At 47.4% G+C, this 21,950-nt stretch overlaps 1 protein-coding gene across 5 annotated transcripts in view; it reads right to left on the bottom strand.

Moving 5' to 3' along the window:
- LOC138489434 (zinc finger protein 135-like) overlaps positions 1–21,950 on the bottom strand; it is a 176,645-nt gene that overhangs the window by 142,580 nt on the left and 12,115 nt on the right. For 3 of the 5 annotated variants that reach the window (XM_069617152.1, XM_069617150.1, XM_069617151.1), the window contains exons 2-3: positions 20,931–21,030; positions 20,619–20,710 (exon numbers count right to left, since the gene is read on the bottom strand). In XM_069617152.1, coding sequence (XP_069473253.1) covers positions 20,619–20,648 — 30 coding nt within the window. In that variant the 5' untranslated portion in view covers positions 20,649–20,710; positions 20,931–21,030. The remainder of the gene's footprint in view (positions 1–20,618; positions 20,711–20,930; positions 21,031–21,950) is intronic. The other 2 variants (XM_069617153.1, XM_069617154.1) reach the window with 1 other exon arrangement.

Raw genomic sequence — 21,950 nt, 5'->3', positions numbered from 1 at the left:
TTACAGTGCCGTCCTTGCATTTGCAAATGTTAGCAGACACGTGTTTCTAGAGGGCGTGGCCGGTGCTAGCGGAAGGGCCCCGATGACCCCCAGGTGCTGCGGTATGTAGCTTTAGAAGAGGTCTCTTGTGCTTTAATAGAGACTGGGTAGTATGCCGCCTTAATGCTCAACTATTGGAGCAGAGTGGCAGTGCCCTGGCAGTGCCCGCGAGGTCACGACACACCATGGCGGAGTGCTGCTGTGGTCATACAAATCCCCTGCTAAGAATCAAAAAGTGAAAGTAATGTTTCTAATTCAGGGTTCTCCAACCTTTGGCTGTCCAGATATATTTGGCTACAAAATGCCATCAGTTCTGGACTTCAAATACCATCAACTTTATCCAGCACAGTGAATGGTGAGGGCTCATGGGAGTTGCAGTCAAAAGCATCTGGAGAGCCACAGGCTGCAGAATCCTGTTGTTGGTTATAGGTTAAAGGTGCAAATCAAAAAGTTCGAAATACAATAGGTTTGAAACAAAAGGACCGAAAACAAAACCACTTTTTTTACCTACACGGAACCCCAAAAATAAATATATAATTAAAAACAAAAATTCGAACCTTTTTTTTTCCGGTCCTATTGACCCGACCCTATTGCATTGGAACCTTTTGTAATCACACCTTTAACCGGACACCCCTGTTGTTTACAAGTAGTTTACATTGCGTGTGGCCCCTCTCTGGGCTGCATAGTTAACACCACCATAAAAAAACAAACCTGGCCCTGCTTTATGCACCTGTGGATACTGGAGCCGTGCACAGCATTAACAAAACAAGCAATTGCAAAGTCAATAGGCTTTCCTGGACATGGATCAAGTGCAGCCTTAAACTCCCTAATGAATGCCACCATAGGCTATGGCATAACCCCACCTGTGCAGGTGCCATCACAAGGCAAAGTGACAAGCTCCCCATTAATGTCTTAACGTGGCGTAGTAAGTCACCATACGTAATGTCTACCTTCGCAGAAGCTGCCATCGTGGGCTTAAGCCAAACGCTAATGCCCTAACGTCAGCACAATGTTTGCATAGTCACCATATCAAAGTCATAACCCCACATGTCCAGGTGCTGCCGATATACGCCACATCAACCCTCAAACTCCCCACTAAAGATACAATTTTGCTGGTGTAGACGCCCATGTGCAAGATGGACTTTATCATGACTATTTTCATTTATTTGGTGCTTTCTGTCACTAAAGCACTGATTACTAATACAATCCTTCCAACACCAAGCCTTACACTCTGAAGCAAGTTTACTGATGGCATTAGCAGATCCTGTCACTGATGCATCAGAAGTGCATTACTACATAACATTCAGTTAAACTGTAAGCCATTACAAAAGCACAACAATAAAGCTTACGTTACAAAGTGATAACACACATTTATCGTATTTAACACAAAACACGTGCAATCAAACAGAAAAACAAACCCTGTTCGGTCATGTCTTGGACATCTAGCACTCTTCATTAGTCTGCCACCACAGGCAATCAATTGCAACTAACGTACACACAGACTATCCATCTGCTCAGTAGATCACAAAGCCTGAAACATACAAAAAGGAGACAATAATGGCACATGATGGGTGTGTATTGACGCACGTTTGCTATTCAGCACCTTCCAAATTAAGTTTTTCTTTTCTTGTGTTAAGGGGTGAGCCGCAAACGCATGAGGGGGGTATTGTGATGCAGCCTTCCAGGAAAGATGAGCCAGGAGCCACAGGTGAGGGGAAGCCCTTTACTGAGGTTCAGGTTACAGATATGGGCTAGAGCTTAGTAGGAACACAGGTAGGTAAGGTGCATAGGAGAAACATCCAGCAGCCCCCTCATTGCATCTCCTGTCACTCCCCAACTGACAACCTCATAATCCTCAACACTCCATCAGGCCACAAGCACCCACCACATTCTAAGGTATTCTGCTACAAGAGGGAAGGCACACCAATTCACTACACAAGCAGATTAGGGCACAACACAGACACAGGAAAATTGGGTAAAGAACAAAGCACAAAGGAAACCATCCGAGACAGTGACCTAAAGTCTACATATCCACTAGCACTCCAGATCCCACTCAGACATGAACCAAAAGCTCCCACTCCTTTGCACTCCATTCTGCCAAAGGAACAAGGAGCCACGCTCCCAACAACCAATATCCTCTCATAAACCTACAACAAGAACAGGCAACCAAACCGAAAAAAAACGAGTCCATGCATGCGGGCCCTGCAGCTGGACACACCAATCAAGTGAACCAGTCCCAACTTCATCTATCACAACCAACCCATAAAACATGGACCACAACTCTCTCCTCATCACACCACCAATCAGCTACAGTGCACTGAAAAACAGTCACCTCTCAAACAACAACAGTCACCAAATACAGCCAACACACCAACACCACAACCCCCAAAACAACAGGGCAACAGGAACCCACAACCAAGCACCAATGGTACCTCAAGGGTACCAGCCATCGAAAACAGTGTATCCAAAGGCACAAGTAGTGTTGGGAAGGGGACGACCCTTGTCCACCCCCCTGGCGTCACTCCAGGTGAATAACATAGATATGAGCAAAGGGGGAGAGGCACGGCCATCGCCGTAATGTTTATTGGTAAGACATTTCATAGTAAATAGCAATATAACACAGTCCCTATTCTTGCAGTAAGAAACCATTTTGAACCAGCCCAAAGCCGCCACCTTTTACTAGGCCTGAAAACCCATCTCTCTGTCGAAAGGCAGCTCTCCCATCCCCAGCGCTTCACTCAGCAAGCACACACACACACAAACCACCGCCTCCCCCTGCCAGCTCTGCATGAGCCTTGTTCTCACAGATGTCCAGCCAGGCCTTGTTACATTTCTGTTGTATCATTCCTGAAAGAATGTGTCCTGCTGCGAGCGTGAGACCGTGACAAGTCATAACCAAAGGGCCCATTAAACTGCCTGTGCCCTCTCAACCCCCACCCTGCCAGCCCAGAGACCACCAGCCCCGACCCCCAGTCCTTTTCATGCTGCTACCCATCTGACCCCCGTGCACCATCCATTCCAGAACACCCACCCCAGTCCTAATCTCGTGTAGCTGCATATCCTCCTAAAAGCATCACACGTATATCATGTGCATGTCTGATAGATAGAGGACAGATCAATCCCTAAGGTGGGCACCTGGCCACGCAAGGTTTGTGGTATCAAATAAAACACTAAAGTAGAGGTCGGAATGTCAATATATTAGCTCTTCCACCCAAGTGCCCCTATGCATGCAAGGATTTTAAGTGTGCCATTATTTTTATATTATCAGTTCCTGTTGTTTAGCTTAGATGGATAGTTCTGTTGACCAGTTGAATTGAACTTCACACCGCGGTGTTGAGCCCAGCTGACCCACGTGTGCCAAGAACGACTAAGAGGCGGCGTCCAATTGGCGTCCTGCATCCCTTACAGTAACAACGGTTCTATAGGCCTTCCTCCAATCCATTGTACTAAGGTGTTCATTATACATGGCATCATCTTGTCGTTGTCATCAGTAATGCTGTGTGCCCTTTTAGTGTGCTGCGCGGGCAGCAGAGCGCTTCTTTGCTGGCAATTCTTATGATTATATAAAATGTGTTATCTTTGCAACTCATCTCCTGGTCTCATTCCCCTGATGGGACTTTATTTTGTGCATATTATGGTTCACGTGCTAGGAGGCCGTCGTCAGCATGTAACCCCCCAGGTAAAGCTCCCGGTGTCCAACACCCAAAATAAAAAACAGACAGGGTCCTTGACCCCCTCCTAAGTGATGGCTGTCCCACATCCCAGGCAGCCTGTGGCCAGGTACACTTGCGAACACTGCCCCACCAACACATAACCATGAGGTCAGGCCCACAGGCGGACATTTCACTGGTCAACACACACACACAAAAGGTTGGGCTGCCACAAGCCCAGCAAGTGGTTCGCTACACCACATGCAGGGTATTACAAACACAGGACACACCACATATGACCTCTCCACCCAAATCAAGGTAAAAGAGCATACTAAGCCATGCTAAAGGACAGGCCCCTGCTCTTATCCAGTCCAAGCCCTACGCTACTAAGTCCAAATAGATGGTGGTCCTGTGGGGGAAAAATGGTTATAGAAACACAAATCCAACATTTAATATGACATTTCCTAACTGGATGGAGGCCACTTCATTCAAGCTTGGAACTTACATTCCGGAGTCACTCAACACTTCATAATCAGAACTTCCTCCATCTACATCCACTTCAGGGCACAATCTACACTCAAAATATTAATTTGTATTTGTATTTATTAACTTTTATACATCACTTTACATTAAACAACAGGAATACATGAGAAGCAGTAGAATAAAATTCATGATTCAAATAAACAAGAACAGTATGAAGAACAATTTACTGAGTTTGATTAGGTAGAAACATGGTTAGGGGAGGGAGTAAAGAAGGGCAGTTAGGGGGAAGATTGAAGAAGGTGAGATTTTAGGGAGGAGCAGAAGGAGGAGTAGGAGGAGATGGAACGGATGGGGAGAGGTAAGGAGTTCCAATGACGTGGGGCAAGGAGCAGAAAGGAACGGAAGCGAGAAGAAGCACAAGGAGGGGGGGAACTGAGAGAAGGAAGAGGTAGCAGAGCAGTGGGGGTGAGTAGAAAGAGAGGAGGGAGGAAAGGTAAGGAAGGGCAAGATCATGAAGTGATTCAAAGATGAGACAAACGAAATTGAATATGTTGAGAGTGGAAGGAGATCCAGACAAGTCAGGAGAGCGAAGAGGAGATGGAGTTGAAAGGAGAGAGGGAGCAAAGAGTGCGTATAGCAAAGTGATAGAGGGATTTGAGGGGGGCAAGATGAGAGACTGGGAGACCGGATGGGAGGGCTGAGCAGTAGAAGAGACGAGAGAAGATGAGGGAGGAAATTAGGAGTGTGGAGGCGTGGAAGGTAAGAGAGGAACAGATTTTATTAACATGAATGCAATAGATCCCTAATCACCCAATTCAGGCCTCGCATGACAAAGAAAATAGACTAACAAATTCAACAAAGGCAAGCAAATAACATTTCCCTGAAACACAAATGTTGGCAAGAATGAAACAACCCAGCAAAGAGCGGTAAAAATGAAAAATGTAGGCAATTACAATTTATATCAAACTTCTTTGACAAGATCTCCTTGAAAATATACTGTGCTGGAGTCTGCGGATGCCGTGAGTCAACGCATGGTTGCCACGTCTCCTCCAGCTCACCAGACAGTACCTCAGGCGGTCAGGCGTCACAGCTTTCAAACAGAAGCTGAAACTAAAAACTTCAGCAACCCAAGTGATGGCCATGTAGCCACAGTACCTCGGACTGAATGTATGATGTATCTTGGAGTGGTAATAACTTAGGCAGGACACACAGGAACCACTCTAGAGCCAGGCATGTAGAAAAGATAAGCTTCTTTAATGTTACAGTTCATAGTAGGAAGGCAAGACAGGAGACCAGGTAATGTGTCTCTACCTCCTCTGGCTCTCTCCCTGCCTGTCCTAAACTATCATTCCTGGAACCCTCACGCTCCCTCTGTTCCAGGCCTCACACCAACACTCCAAGCTCCACTACTCTCACCCACAGACACACAGCTCATCTAGCCTGATGTAAAGCTTAGGCGCTAGAGTAAGATTAAGCGTAAGGCTACAACAAGGTGCAATGCGCCCCCCAGAGCTGGAGTGCATAGGAGAAAAAGGAATGTTCTTTCTGCTAATCACTGCTGCACCACGCTTCACGGAGGGGCACCCCCAGGTAAAACCCTCAAATACCAGGCACTCTCCAAGGCTCCAAAACACCAACACTCGGTGTCGCTTCACTTGGCCTCTCTCAAGATGTAGCCGCTGCCTTTTCAGCCTATCTTCCAGGCTTTTAAAAGCCGCCACAGGTGCCCTGTCCAAAACAGAATGGGCCAAACTGCTCACAGGGCCATCTTGCTGGCCGCTCCCAGTCAGGGGTTAGGTTACCTTAAGTGGGGGAGGGGCGGTGGATGCTCCCCGGTTGCTCTCTGTACCTGCACTCTTCCTTATGCTTCCCTTGTTCTGCTCTTAGCATGTTCAGGTTACAGATATGGGATAGACCTTAGTAGGAAGACAGGTAAGCAAGGAGAAAAACATCCAGCAGCCCCCTCATTGCATAATCCCCAACACTCCAACAGGCCACAAGCATTCGCCATATTCGAAGGTATTTTACTACAAGACGGAAGGCACAAAAAACAAAGCACATATCGGCCAGAGTACAGTCTTCCTTCGTGTGTACTCACAGCGGGACACTAAGGACAACTCTGCGCATGCGCCGACAATCATTGTCTCAAGCGATTAGTATTTGTTGTTCTGCGCAGACGCACATGGGACAGCCAGCATCACTCTCTTGGGGAAGAAATGTCCTGTTATGCGCAGCCGCAGATAGGACATCAAACATCAATCCCCTGGTGCTGAGTCGCGCTGTTCTACGCAGCCGCAGATGGGACATCGCGAGTGCTTCCCCGTGATGAGAGTGTGTGCTGTTCTGAGCAGCGGTATGGGGTGGGAGGCACTACTGAGAGTTAATGGGATCAATATAAGTGTAAATGATGACTCCAGTGGATTCAGAGTGTTGGATAAATAAATACATAAGGTTTCAGGTGCAACAGGGCGGGTCCCGAGGCCTCTCGAGATCAGAACACAGGAAGAGAAACATACATCGGGTGTTGCCAGCCAATAGCCCTGTATTGCACTCTTAGTGGGATAGAATCCCTTGACAATTTGAATAGCAGATTGTGAGTCGGAATCTCCTAGAAAGTGGGAGACACCTCCTCCATAGTCTACAAAGAACTCTTCAGGAGCGAGGTAGTTTAGCACTTGTTTACATTCATAGCTAGAATAGGCTATGTATTTAAATAAGAAAGGTGTGCACCTGGTAAAGTCAGTTCAAGAACCACCGAGAACCTTCAAACTGCAGGAGCATAACAAGTTTTTATATAAGCATATGTAAATAAATTCATTACAAAGAATGAAATGAAAATAAACACTTAATCAGTTCAAACCCAAGTCTAAACATACAGTTGGTTTAAGGGTCGAACTCAACATTAACGAATAGCAAAAAACTGATAACGTCAAAGAAAACTTCCTTTTATGTAAATGTACAATACTAATGGTAATTTAGATTCCAAGTTAACATACAGTGTATGTAGACACAAGAATGTGGATGGGTTGTAGCATAACATCCAATGATACACAATCACAATAATTCACATTCAAAAATAATGGTAGTGTGCCGAGGTTTCTCGCTGATCTGCGCAGCCGCAGCTGAGACCTTGCGCGTCCCTTCCAGTACGGTGGAGTCATGCTGTTCTGCGCAGCCGCAGATGGGACATCGCGAGTGCTTCCCCGTGATGAGAGTGTGTGCTGTTCTGCGCAGCCACAGATGGGACACCGCGCGTCCCTCCCCTGGTGATGACACTGGGCTTTTTGTTTGTCTGCACTAGCCTTTCATCGCTCTCTTCATGGCCGGTGGGGCTCTGAATCATGTAAAAGGTAACCCCCCTGCCCCGCCACTAGCTCAGTGTGCAGAGAGCCACCCAAGGTAGCGGTAGCACATCCACAGGCTATCACAAGGGGCCAGGGCTGGTGATGGGAAGGGGGCCTGCAGTGGGGAACAATGACTCGCCAATGGGGTCATTTCAGTGCCCTTTCTCACATTTCCTGCAGTCTGGCTAGAAATGTTGTAGCACAGCATTGCAGAGTGGAGTGGAAGAAAGGAGGGAACCCAGTGAACCCCACTTAAAGCCCTGAGGGACCCGCTATGGGGATTGATGTGGGGCAGGGGACGGAGGGGGTGACTTCCAAAAGGAAATAACATGGGGGTTGACAGGAAACTGATAACCTCTAGAGGACTGCAGTATGCTCTGGCTTTCTCTCCTCTCAGTATTTGAGCCTGTAAACTACCCACTCTCCCAGCACAAGTGTTTACCACCAGGCACACTGACCCTTGGGGCTCTATAGCTTCTCAAATAGCCACTATCTCCAAGCACTTCCATCTCTCAATACTTTGCGATCTCTGAAAACTCGCTGCCCTCCACAGGCACTGCCACTCCTCATTGCTCAGCAGTCCCTAAACTGCCTGCTGTCTCCACCCAAGTCAAAAAGGAACATCTTCCTGGAATCATTCTTGAGTCATCCGGTGACTCCATCCTAGAGTCATCCATGGCTAGGTTCAGGTAGATCATCCGAAACCATCCTTAAGTATGTGTATAGGATGAAATATTCAAATGAGATGACTCTAGAGTTATCACAGAAACTGCTCCAAGAGGAGTTAGGATTACTTCCAGTGATCTTGTATTACTCCAGGATGATCCCCCATGACAACTTCAGGATGGTGCGGATTACTCCAGGATGACTTCAGGGATGGGTGGGGATTACTCCAGGATGACCCCATGACAACTTCAGGGATGGGTGGGGATTACTCCAGGATGACCCTGTGACAACCTTAGGATGGGTTTGAAATTGTGAACGATTATTGCAGACAACTTCAGGAGGATGTTGCTTTCAAACGATTTAAGAAAAGGGTTTTGATTCCTTGTTTGCAAGATGGGTGGCATTACTATAGGGTTAGACTTATGGATAGTGTACTGGAAAACATGGAATTTGCAGCCCTTACTTGCCATCTTTGCTACAGCACTCAAATGTCATTAACTAAGGTTTGCTGATTTAGTATACAAACTACAAATCCACCCCACGAACCAACCTCTAAACTCCCTCATTTCATATCTAACATGGCATCACATCCAATAAACTCCCACAATTACAAATCACTGCACTAAAATAAACACTTTCAGTGACCTAAACAGAAGGTCTAGCTGCATGACAAGACTGTCGATCACTTCACCCAATATCACTATGAACAGCTAGCAATTAGTTCGACCATTCACCACACCCAAGAAAACATTAGCTGACCACCAACAGAAATCCAATAGCACAAAACATGTACCATTTACAAGTTGGCACCAACCTACAAATTCACCAGATCAACTCTAATAGTTCTCCACACAAGACCACTTGCATCTTCAGTTCCACAGAGCAGCATGTGAGCTACAATTACACTGTCGATTAGTAGCAGTGGCTGACGTAGCAACCAAACTCGGCTGTGGGGATGTTCCAATTCCATTGTTTTTTTAAAACCGCAATCTGAACGATTGCACAGGTGTGTGGTAACGTGTAGGTGTCACTTCATGGTCCAAACAGGCATGACCGTCATATTGTAACAAGAACACACTGTTAAGAAGACGTGGTGATAGAGTTGAGCTTATCAAATTAGATTTGTCCGACAAAACATTTGTAGCACACAATTGACGGGTTACTTTACTTTATAGTCCAATATTTTGCAGTTGTTGCACAGCTACATCTCTGGGAACTGCAACATTACACAGACATCTGGCGATTTAATGCTGTGTCCATCAATTGTCCAGGTGAAGTAATAGGCAGGTTCTGAGGAAGGAATGAAGAACACTAGCCATCCTTGCCAAAAAGGTTTTCCAGCTTTTGTGAACAGCCATTAATACATTTTGGAATAGTCAGTTTTCACCCATCAGCTTTTACAATATAATTCTCTTGTTTTTTTCACTGCATCTTCTTTCTCCAGATTCCACCAATAGCTGCTTTTTCTCCTCTGCCTTTCCTTTTAATGCCTCAATTATAGCTTTTCGTTATTTCATCAAATGTTTCCTGTGTCCTAATACTGTTTCTTGGCTGCGGTTATGAAAAAGGCAAGTTGAAACTTCATAATGTGACTACCAATACAACAAACATTTTGCCTGAGCTGTACACTGGGGTCACTCCCCTTAAGCGTGACTCTATCCGCCCCCTTGGAGTTTACTTATTCTTGCTCTCCTTGGCGCTTTCCCTCCCTCCCCATGCAGCTACCCACAACTCAGTGTAGCTGCACACATAACAATGTGTATGGTACATACTGTTGAGAGTGCGCCATGACCACTATAATTTATAAAAATAGTGGCGATTTGCATCACTAATTCGAAGAGGTCTATGCATAAAGACTATGAATGAATAGGACAGAAAACGGATTGGTATTTGCGAATCGCGCTCAGCCTTGGACATCCTAGATTAGTCCCCCAACCCGAGGACTAAATTTTCAGGATTGCAGCTAAGGTGTAAAAAAAATAAAAAATACAAAATAATAATTCAAAAAAGATAGTTTAGGAATTTCGATTTGGGGAACCAATACAGGATGTCCAAGCACCACTAAAGACTTTTAGCACAACGCGCCAGCCATTTACAGGTCTCTTGGGACTCGACCCTTTAATCATCAAGTACTATCAGAAAATTGTTTCAAGATATTTTCACAATCAACTTCCAAACCTGGTTACCATACCAAGTGTTCAATTTCAAAGCCTTGAAGACGGCTAAGGTTGAAACGTCGGCTGACTTTATGGGAATAAATTCACCTACAGATGAATACCCTAATGATATTGGGCCTCCTTACGACCCGGGCGGTAAGGGATTACCGGTAAGGGTACCGGTAATTCCTTACCGCCCTATTCCGAGTTCCCTTTGCGGGTCCTCCCTTAACGGCTGGTTTTTCCAGCCGTTAAGGTCAGGAAATGCAAAGGGACCTTGGAGGTAATTACGGTACCGCAATTTGCGGTACCGTAATTGCTGCCTTCCCCATTCCCATTGAGCCCTATGGAGGCTCAAGTGGGAATGGGGAAGGGCCATGGTGAATGGGGAATTACCGTCCCGCCAACCTTGGAATGGGGCGGTAATTCCACCATTCACCATGGCGGAATCTGGCGGCAACCATGGCGCAACTAGCATCGCTAATGTGCAATAAATTATGCACTACAGCTGAACTGGTGCAGCGCTGACTGCTGCAACCAAGTAAACCAAGCCATGGGTAAACTTTACAGAGGCATGGTTTCTCACACATGCACCACGGCTGGATACATGTAGATAACCTATTACGTAGAGGGTCGGGAGCACCTATCTGAGGAAGGCATGGACTATTTGTGTGGAACATTGTGGGGGCATTGGAGTAGCAACAACATTAAAGCCAGGGAGGGGCAGCCAGTAGGAGCATTTATCCCCTGCTTGGCAAACGGTTTGAAAGCAATCAGCCTGATCTGTGTAACAGTCATTGTGTGGAACTGGGAATGAGTCGCCCCACCCACGAAAAGGGGGCTTCTGTATGCTGAACAGCTAGGGCGTCTTATGGCAGATGCCTTCAAACTGGGGGGCCCAAAGGATGCAAGTTGGTGGGGGGGCTTGAAGGATTATGGTGACTTTTTTTTTTTTTACTTTTCTTTATTGGCAAGAAGTAGCAGCCGGTACGGTACAATTTACAACAATGACACACATTTCATGTTGAGGCGTGAATGATAGAAGTTCTACAGAAGGTCGGATGTAGTCCCAACATAGGTTAATTACAATAGAAGTATGCATCATGTAGAGTGATCCGCCCCCCTGATCAGGAGAAGGAGGGGATGATAAGAGCTCCAGGTCCACCTTGCGGTTCAAGTAACTACAAAACTCTGTCCATATGCATTTAGGGCGAGCATTACTAGGCAGCATGTTAATATAGCCTTCTTCACAGGATTGCGTCCAGGTGAGGGCCTTCAGCCACATCTCCAGGGAAGGGGGGGAAATCTACGCATCCAGCATTGCAGAATGCATTTCTTGGCCACAATCGCAGCCACATTCAAAAACTTAGCTTCCTGTTTCGGTTCAGCCCCCTCCCAGAGCCCAAACAGAAGAGACAGGGGTTCCGGATCTACACAGAACCCTACTATTTCAGAGAGGGTTTCAAGCACAGCGTTCCAAAACGGGGCCAATGCCCCCACAAGACCAGAACATGTGTGCGTGGTCCGCTTCATTAGATCTACATCTTTGACACGGGGGGGAATTGATCCCGGGCAAATTTTTCAATCGCGTAGTGGGTGTAGTACAGGCGATTGAGTAGCTTGTATTGAATACATCGAACTCTGGAATTAAGAGAAACCTTGCGAGAGTGCATGTACATTTTGGACCACATATCATCTGTGATGTCTAATCCCAGATCCCGGCTCCAGGCATCCCGAACAGTGTGTGTGTGGGGGGGGGGGTTCAACAGCACGCGCCATCAACATTTTATTTTATTCAAGGAGGATACGATGCCCCTACCACCAGCGGAGTTGGCTATATAGCAGACCTCGGGGGACTCGGGGGGGTTCGTCCGGGTAAGAAGGCCACATGTCCTGGACTGCTGCCCTAATACGGAAGTATTGCAGCAGCTGAAGTGGGGACCTGGAACGCCCTGGCCTCCACGTATCTGGGGTGATGAATTTCCCATCAGGGAACAGGTCAGAGAATGATCTGTATCCCAGGTCCGACCAGTGGCGTATGAGGAGCTTATCCTGTGTGGGGGTGAGGCCAGGGAAAGACCAGAGGGGAAGCCATTTGTAGTACGGGGGGGGGGGGGAGTCAGAACCAGGCGTCAGAATCTGCCGCCACGCCCTTATAGTGGAGGCCACTGGGTCAGCAATCGATACGAGTGAAAAAGGATAAAGGACATGACATTCACCTCCCTGGTCGCCAGGATTTCAAGCTTAACATGCGGGGGGGGGGTTCCTGGTGGTGGTACCAGTATGTAGCATGCTGGGCCTGGGCGGCAATCCAATACTGGGTGAGGTCAGGTGCACTGAAGCCACCCCTCTCGTAAGGTAGGGTCATATGCTGCCACTTTCTGCGCACGGCCCCTGAATGCCAAAGAAAACGGGCTCACCCCGCGTGCAAGTCCGCAAAGTATTGTTTCCCGGGCCAAAGTGGAACATTAGCGAATATGTACAGAGGTTTAGGAACAATATCATTTTTATTAGGGACAGTCTCCCTACAGTCTCCCCAACACAGCAGTGCCCAAAAACCCACCCAAAGTCTGATGGCTTTTGTGCCAAGCCCAACGGGGCTGGACCAACCCCCAAACCAAACAGGGGAGCAACCAATGAACTAAACAAGCCAAACTCGGCGTTGCAACTGCAGCGTGGGTAGCTGCTGCCGTGAGCCCGATTAAGATAGTTGAACGGTGGAGTACACCAAATGGCGTACAGCGGTGGTTAAGTTAAGTATTTAGAGGAGACAACATAGTAGGGTACAGTGAGTAGGGGCTGCAGGAATAGAGGATCCCAGTATAGGTGCAATATACCGTAAACCATACAGCTGTGACCCATGTTGCATATCATGAAACTTCACAATGAGTTACGACAATAGGAGAATTCACAGGGGGAAAGACACATGAGTTTACAAGGAAATTGCAGATGACAGGCGTGGTAATAGTACCACCATGATTCGGGTAACAGGTGCATGGCAGGCCAGCTCAACCCTCATCCACGGGGTCACCCTCAGGGCCTGGGACAGGAATATGGGACTCGATACATTTCACCGCCTCCTCAGGGACAGTGAAAAAGTACAGTTTATTACAGTGGGTGAGCTTCAGCCTTGCAGGGAATAACATGGCGTATTCCACCTTCCTCTCTCTAAGCAATTTTTTCACAGCATTGAATTGCCTGCGCTCCATTTGAACGTTGACAGAGAAGTCCGGAAAAATGCGGATAATCTGGGACTCAAGTCTCAGTTCCCCTTTTTCACGGGCCAGCCGTAGAATGTGGTCTCTATCTCTGAAGCTGAGAACCTTGGCTATAATTGGTCTGGGGAAGTCACCCGGCTTGGGGCGAGGGGCCAGTGAACGATGGGCGCGCTCAATAGTAAAGAAAGGGGAAAGTTGAGGATCCCCTAGGAGGTCTCTCAGAAGAGTCTCGACTGCAAGTTCCATTTTGCCTTTGAGGGCCGTCTCAGGAACCCCCACAATGCGGATATTATTCCTGCGAGACCTGGACTCCAAATCATGCATTTCGCCTTGACCTGCTTCATATCTCGCACCAAGTCAGAGACCGTATTCTGGAGCACGTGTACCTCGTCCTCAGTGGCCCCAATTCTGGTCTCAGCCTCAACCAGCCTAGTGCCATGCTGATCCAATTTGGTGCGTAGGGAGGCTACATTGGCATTTATGTCATCTAATTTTTCATGAAATGACGCAAAGTTTTTGGCCATAGACTCCATGAGTGACGTAAGGTCCGGCTGAGGAGAACATGAGGATGCATCCGAGTCGTCTTGAAGAAGGGCAGCCCCAGCTTGGTCTTGCTTGGCCAGCGATTTGGCAAACTTGTCCATTGCTCCAGCCTTGTTGGCCCCACGTGCTTTGCCGGACATCCTCGGGGGCACCTTGATAACAGCAGAGAATGTATCGTAGAAAGAGAGCAATGGGGACCCGGGGGTTTATAGAGGGACTAGGCCCTTAATCAGCGATAGGTCGGTGACTGCCTAGGAGGCAGGTGCAAGGAGCACCACCAACAGGCGTGATCGGGGGCGGTGAGTCCACTCTGAGGGGCAAGGTGTCCGGGTGGCAGTATGGTCCGGGAGGGACAGTATCCCGCAGCGCCCGCCTCTGAGCCAGGAGGGCCTAGGCAGATGGGGCCAGTAGTGGAGGGCAGCACAGTCAGGGGCACATGGTGCACCCGGGACGATGGAGTAGGTGCACAGCCTGGGGAGAGGAGAGTAGTGGATGCCCAGGGTGGCACCAGCACCAGGAGAGTGGTCGCGGGGGAGCCTGGTGTGCGTGGGGGTCACTTTCCCTGGTGGAGTGGAACAGGCACAGCCCGAGGATGAGGCAGAACAGATGGACTCAATGCGCAGCGACCAGCTCCCCCAACCTCCTCACCTTGGGACTTTGCCGGCTGAAGAGTGAATGTACATCCGAGTAGGAGCAGGCCTCCAACCTGCAGGAGTGGATCCGGGCGGAATCGGGCCCCCAAACAATAACTGGAGCCCGTAACGGGGAGGCCTCGGCACGGCTGACAGTTCCAGCCGTCTCAGGGAACCAGCGAAGTCAGCGGCGGAGCCGCGTGGCAGGGGTGATCAGGTGGGGTTAGTGCGGGGGGGCCGCACCAGCCGCCCCGCTGTAATCCGGAGTGATTTCGCCTGCCGGGGGCCGGCGCCGTCACCACCGCCCACAGGCAGGAGCGGGCGGCGAGAAAAGCTGCGCCGGCAGGCCACGGGCTCCAGCGCACCCCCACGGGGAGAGCGGGACGCGGGTAACAGCGCCGCTCAACAGCGGCCAGCTGTGGAGTCCAGCGAGGGAGGGCGGAGAGGGGGTAATCTCTGTGCCCAAGCAGCCGCGCACCAAGCCAGCCGATGCAGGTGTCAGGCAGCCGGCTGCCGCAGCAAAGCGAACCCTCGCAGGGCGATGGGGGGGATGGGCTGCAAGAGGAGTCACGCGGCCCGGAGGCCTCCACCGGCGGCAAAGTAGCTCCAAAGGTCCGTTTTCGCCCCAAAACAGGGCAGGATAAAGCAGAGGCGGTGGGCAGTAGAATGCTCGGGGTCCCGGCTCCGGTATGTACCAAGAACCGGTGATTGAGGCGGATGTGTAGCTCGCGGGCCACGGAGCGTGAAAGCTAAGCGGCCATCTTGCTGGCTGCTCAACAGCGCCCCCGATTATGGTGACTTTTTAATAGAAAATATAAGAATTTGTGGCAGGGGCAGAAATTATTTTACTCAAGGGGGGGCTCCGCATAAAAAGGCTTGAAGACCACTGCCATGGGTCCCCCCCAACCCCCAGTGCCAAGGCCTTTTTTGGTGATTTTGGTATTTCGCCATTCAATGCCTTCTAACGTTTTCTGTTTCATTAACCCCTTAGGTGCCAAGGACGAGGTATCTCTCATCCTTGGCAACAGGGAGGTAATCCCCAAGGACAAGATACCTCGCCCTTGGCACTTAAGGGGTTAAGGGAATAAAGTGACCTCCCACTTTCAAATAGCAAAGCAATTCACAGCACTCCTTTCACGTCCAGGTCAGAAAATTCCTGCTACCGCACCAGTCCTGATACACAAGGCTGCTGAAAAATCCAGACAAGCAAGAAAATAGCTCAACATCATCTAACGAGAATGAACTGGTCCCATCATTAGATAAAAAAAAAAACCATAAAAAGCATTCAAAAATTAATGACAGGGATCACTATCCCTACCAAGCATTCAATAAAGTTTACAGTCAAACTATCTTCAATTAACTGCTGAGGTCAAGTGGTTGGAAAAAAACAAACAAACAGCATTGAAGGGGCAATAAAATCCCTCCGGGAACCTCATCAACCTATATAGAGAATGTGACATAAGTATAACTAGAACATGCAGTAATCCAGAGTCCCTGAAACTTACATTTGTATATATTAAATCATGTAGCGATTTCCCCAAAGTGTTGAACAAACTAAGCGTAGATGAGTAGAGCACGAGTCATGAGGGGAATTAGAACACGGTCCCCTGCGCATAAAGGCTGGCACAACTAGCCCTACTGTGAACCGAAAAGGCAATGGAAAACGGGGGTGAACAAGCCATCCATGTGCCCTTTTAAATAAATGGCGTAAAAAGCTCTGCCTCGCGGGTATAGCATCCATAACTTCCAGCAGTGAAAAAATAATATTCAAAAGCATTACAATATAAAATGAGTCTTTGAATGCCAGACAGTTTGCTTTTTATGGGGGGCAGCTTTACAGAACCTCTTTAGGGGTGCTTTGACCTTGAACCTCACAGAGTACCTGCCCTGTACACTTTTCACATTACACAAATCTCAACAATGATCCCCAGCTTGAAACGGGGGGTGGTGGGGAGGTTGAAACTCTCCTTTAATGCAAATTCAGTTGCTGGATAATTAATGGATGCCACTTTTTTTAGTTGCCTGGTGTTCAATGGCTTAAGTGAAAGCAATGATCAGGTTGCAAGCATTGCTAAGAGAAATAAATAGATGTGGGGGGGGGGCATCTGTCCACTGTTGGTTAGGGGAGTCTTTTTCTCTCCCTTCTTCATGAGAGCTTGGATGGCCAATATCTGCAACCATTCTCTGTGCGCCGAATCACAACAGCAAATCTAAGCCCAAAGCACCATGTGCCACCAGAAGGAGGAACGCAGGAATCAAAGAACTCATTCATCAGGGCATTTCAACCATCCCCAGCCTGAGACTACACCTGACAGTGTGTGCAGCACACCCTGTACCAAACAGCGGCTCAAACAGTCTGCCACACACTTCCAAACTTAGCCAGCCTTCATGCTAGTCAAACAAAACGTTGCCACTCGGCACCCTGCTTCAGAATTAAGCGAAAGTCACACATCAACAATCCCCACACAAAGGAAATCTATGCCAGCGGGTGTCTGTGCACTGGCATTCAGCTGTCTGGGCGACTTATTGAAAATTACAAGTATTGTGCCCTCTATATACAAGAGACACTCTCACAGGGGCTATGCGACACTGCAATGTTCTGAAGAAGACGACAAGAGTCAAATCTTGAGTATCGCTGGGTCCGTGCAACTCTTTCCTTCCCAGTAAAGCACCGGAATGATTTCGCTCCTACCCACTGAAGGTGCGGTCATGTGTAAGAGTTGTATATGCACCGTACCGGACACATGGCAACGTCGCACACAAGGGCACAGCAAGCACGTGGATAATGGACCACTTTAAAGCAACCAGGGATTTTGAAAAGGTTTGTTTAGTACATTAAGCTTCTGCCGTTAAAGCCCACACGTGCATTGTCCCCCTAGGGACGGACCAGGGAGGATAAGTGCTCATCCAAATTAGCAATCAAAATATGTCAACATATAGCGGTGCCAGCAAGATAGCAATTAGGTTTTTTGCCTTTTAAAAAAAACATTTTCTTGATAACAAGATAATCACTCTACGGGCAGTGGTCTTCAAACTTGTTTGACCACAAGCCCTCCCTAAGAAAAAGGTACCTGGCTTGGGCCCCTCTATCCACATGGACTCTAAAATGTTTATCTGGTGTAGAATGGTGCCAAATGGAGGTGTGGGTGCCAAACCACATTCTTTCAAAATCATTGCTTGCAGTCACTCAAATTAATTAGCGGTCAAATATTTGTAAGCACAGCATTCAGAATTTTTTGCTACAGGGGACGTGACTAAAAGTAGCGTTGGATATTTATTTCAAAGAGTAACGTAGGACATACTTAAGTACTAAAACTTGATTACTATCAATGCATTCACTTGCAAGTTGGACAGTGGCATACTGGAGAGCTAGTGTGAAGGGTGGGCCTGCCTTTCAGCAGCCAGCCATCACTATTGGGTTCAATTTTTGCAATAACCTGTGGTTGGCTTTCTTCCAGCTTTGACCGATATTTAGTCTTTAGGGCTGCAAAAGTTGAAAATCCAATCTTGCAAGGGTACGAGGTGCTGAAAGGTAACAACTGCATTTGGATAAAAGGAGAAAACTGCATTTTGCCAAAATCCACCAAGGACAATTTTTTGAATTGACTCTCCAGTAGGCGGTCACTTTGAAGTTCCATTAGTTCCTCCTGGCGGTGTATTGGGAGGTGGGCGGGCCCCTACGTCCGATAGGAAAGGCTGAACCACTCAGTCATTGATGCTACAATTGTCCTCTGGAAAGTACTTTTGAGAGTGGTTCTGAGATGGTTTCCCATTAGTTCAGCAACACATGAAAAGATCATACTCCACCTCCTCAAGAGCATCTGCTAATAATGAAACACGTCGGAATGCAGACATTAACCCTCCTACTCCAAAGCCCCAACATCTTCTTAAATGCTGACATTTGTGCGTTCATAGCCAATGATGTGGTTTCTTTTCTGTGCCTTGCAGGGAGAGGTTTAGAAAATGTAGCTTTTCAAAGATGTCACCATAGTAAGCTAACAGTACTAGCCTGTGTGAATCACACAGAGGCTCTTCTTTCGTCTGGTCTAAACCCAGGAGAAAGCGTCTCACTTTGTTCCAGAGTTCCTAAATACAATATAAAGCCTTTCCCCCTGGAGAGCAACCTGACCTCCATGTGAAACAAAGCATCATGTTCAGCTCCCATTTCTGCACATAATGTGGCAAACAGATGGGCTCTTGTGCGGTGCATCTTAATAAAATGCGCACTCGTTACAAAAAAAGTCAGCACCTCTGAGAGTCCATTCCCCATATTGCGCACAGGCAAAGCTTCCAGGGGATCACGCAGTGTGTGTGTCCACAATATATGTGGGGCTACTATAAACACTTTTGCTTTTAACCCAGTTCTAGCACCAGACATTGAAGGAGCACCATCCAAGCAAATACCAACACACGTCTCCCACTTTAGGCAGTGGGAACTTAGTGTCAATGACATAGATGCAGTTGCTCTGCCCTGAATGGGTTCACAAAATATTTCTCCACTATTTCAAGCACAATATCAATTCTGTACTGATAGACAGGTCAGTGATGCGGCGGAAAATTGTGGTGTCAGACAAAGATACTTTTGCATTTCTCTGCTGCACCGTCACTAAGCATTACCCGGTTGACAGTGAGAATTGTTGGCAGAATTACTCTCTGCATCTGTAAAGGCCCCCCCCCCCAGATAATGTGGTAAGAAGCTTCCAAAGCATTTGCAGGTACTGCGGCCACATTTTAACAGTGTCTTATGCTTGTGTATGCCTTGTAGCTGCCGTACAAACAAATCCATGGTCTTCTTTGCTAAGGTTTTGTTTCCAAATGCGCCTTAAGTGTTGGCTTCAGGCTTGCTAGCGTAGCGCCACAAACCACACACTGCAGCTTAACTTGTCAGCAACTGTGATCCATGTGAACCCAAAACGCAAAAGACATATTTCAGTGTTTTTGCATGTCTCGTGTCCGTTTCCACCTCTCCTTCCGCTTTTCGTTTTGAGATTCCTACCATCTTTGGGCACTAGGAAACTATGCAGTTCTATGTGTTATTTCTGCATTTTAAAGCCCGAACACAAAAAAAAAAAATTCCCGGCCGTTTTTGTATTGCCTTTAAAGTGCGGAATTCACATACTGCCCCCCTCCTTCCCCACCCGCTTCATTAACTCGTCAATCAGGCCACCCGCTCATTAACTCGTCAATCAGGGAGGACCCCCGAACTCCCAATTTCCCTCCCCCAACACACGCAACTTACCCACATGCGCACACACAGTCCAAAACACAACTCTGCTGGGTCTCACAGCGCCTGTCAGCCCCTGTCAGCCCCTGCATGCACTCATGTGTGACAGGGGTTTGACAAGTATGATTGTTCGATTTAGAAAGACTGCTCTGAGCGTTCACAGAGTGGTCTTTCTAAATCGACCCCCTATCCCCCCAATCGGTACAGTGAAAAAGATTTTCTTCACTTTGTACCAATGATCCATCTAAAAAAGGAGCCTGACTCTGAAAACATTGCAAACCCCCCACGTTAATTTATGTCACGTTATTTTGTTTAAAACCATTTCAAGTTTTCTAAAATTAAAAATTCTTTAAAAGATTTAAATTGACAAAACACCACATAAGATTTAAAACTAACCACGTGAAAAGGCTGGGGGGGCAAAGAAAAACATGTGAACAGCTTGGGGGAAAAACTCAGCAGTAATGGGTCAGAAATGCTGCTTGGATTTAAAAAAACACCACATTGATACAAGTCTCAGTAGACTCCCTGTTCAGATCATGATGTTCTAGCTCGAATTTTTTGTTGAAGTGTGGTCCTGGACTAGGCCACAGGGCGGCGAAAACCACACCTGGGTGCACATTGCACAGGGCCGATATAAACCTTCAGCACTTAAGAAATCCTTACTTGCCTGCGTGACTGGGTCAAGTGGTTCATTGGATTTTGCTTGCTGGGACACAGGTGGTTAGGTTGACACACCGACACGTGGAGCGATGCTGCTGCAATGAAAACAGTTAGTCAAGGATACATGGGTCTACCTGAGACTTCAAAAATGAGCAGGGGTTAAAACCAGCTCTTTTACCGCCCCAAACTGGACATGAGAAAGGAACAGCCTCAAAAATAGGTTTGGAATCCCTGATTGTGACTCCTACTATACCTTTAAAATTACCCCACTATCACCCACAGCAAAATAGTCGTTTTAAAAAAAGACATTCTTACCATCGGAAAGTCCTAATACAGATGTCAGGATTTTTTAATGGTGCCATTGCTGCTGGGGACTTTGCTGTCCAAGATGGGATGATTAAGCCAATGTGTGTTCCTGCAATTGAAAAAGTACAATAAAAAAAATATTATAAACGTACCAGATTGACTGTACCAATATGTGTGCACTACACTGCCAGTCGGCAAAAATCCTCCCCCGCACACAAAAGGGACCTAGGGTGCAGGGTCCAACCGGGAAATCTCCAAAGGTTCCCTATAGGCCAGTCCCACCCCAGATGGTAGAGAGAGCAGTCGAGCACATACCTGAAAACGTGACTCATACTCAGTCACAGAGACAAAACAAAATAATAGAGCGAGCGAGAGAAAGAGCATAAGCTTGTTATAGGTTACCCTTAACAGTTGTGAAGTCCTGCCTGCTGGCATTAAAATCATTAATCTACATATTTTACATAGAATATGACACAGTAGTTCTTAACTCACTGAGCCAACTTTTGGACACATCGAGTAACAGCCATGTAGCTTATACTGCAGTTAGGTGACAGTGCTGACATAGCAGCAGACTGCCGCGGCTGCCATGCCAGAAACGAGAGCCCCTGGCTTCTCTGCAACATATGGTGCCACATGCAGGCGAAGGCCTGGCCCCCCCAGCAGGATGATATACATGAATTCCACTTTAAAATCACTTCTATGGAAGCGGTGCAATCAATGTACTGTTGGTAATGCAGTGATTTTAGTATATCATGGGATGCATAGACTTGCTCTATAGTAGATGGCTCAGCAGGTTGACAGACCATTGCTGAGACTGTGTTTAAGGTTGAATTTAACTAAAACAATAACAAATATGCAAAACTTGTTAATCGATAGGGCTTTTTGCAATTACTTATAAAAAAAAGGAAGTGCTATATAAAATGTGTTTGGCCCAGGGATGGGTTGGTGCATTTCTGCCTCTGTTTGGCACCCATGAACCCAGTTTAATTTCCTAAACTGCTGTCAGCACAATGGAAGCATTTATTTGTA

The sequence above is a fragment of the Ambystoma mexicanum genome, chromosome 9 (genome assembly GCF_040938575.1).
Source record: "Ambystoma mexicanum isolate Mex_15411 chromosome 9, UKY_AmexF1_1, whole genome shotgun sequence".
NCBI lineage: Eukaryota > Metazoa > Chordata > Amphibia > Caudata > Ambystomatidae > Ambystoma > Ambystoma mexicanum.
This window is presented reverse-complemented; position numbering and strand designations above follow the sequence as displayed.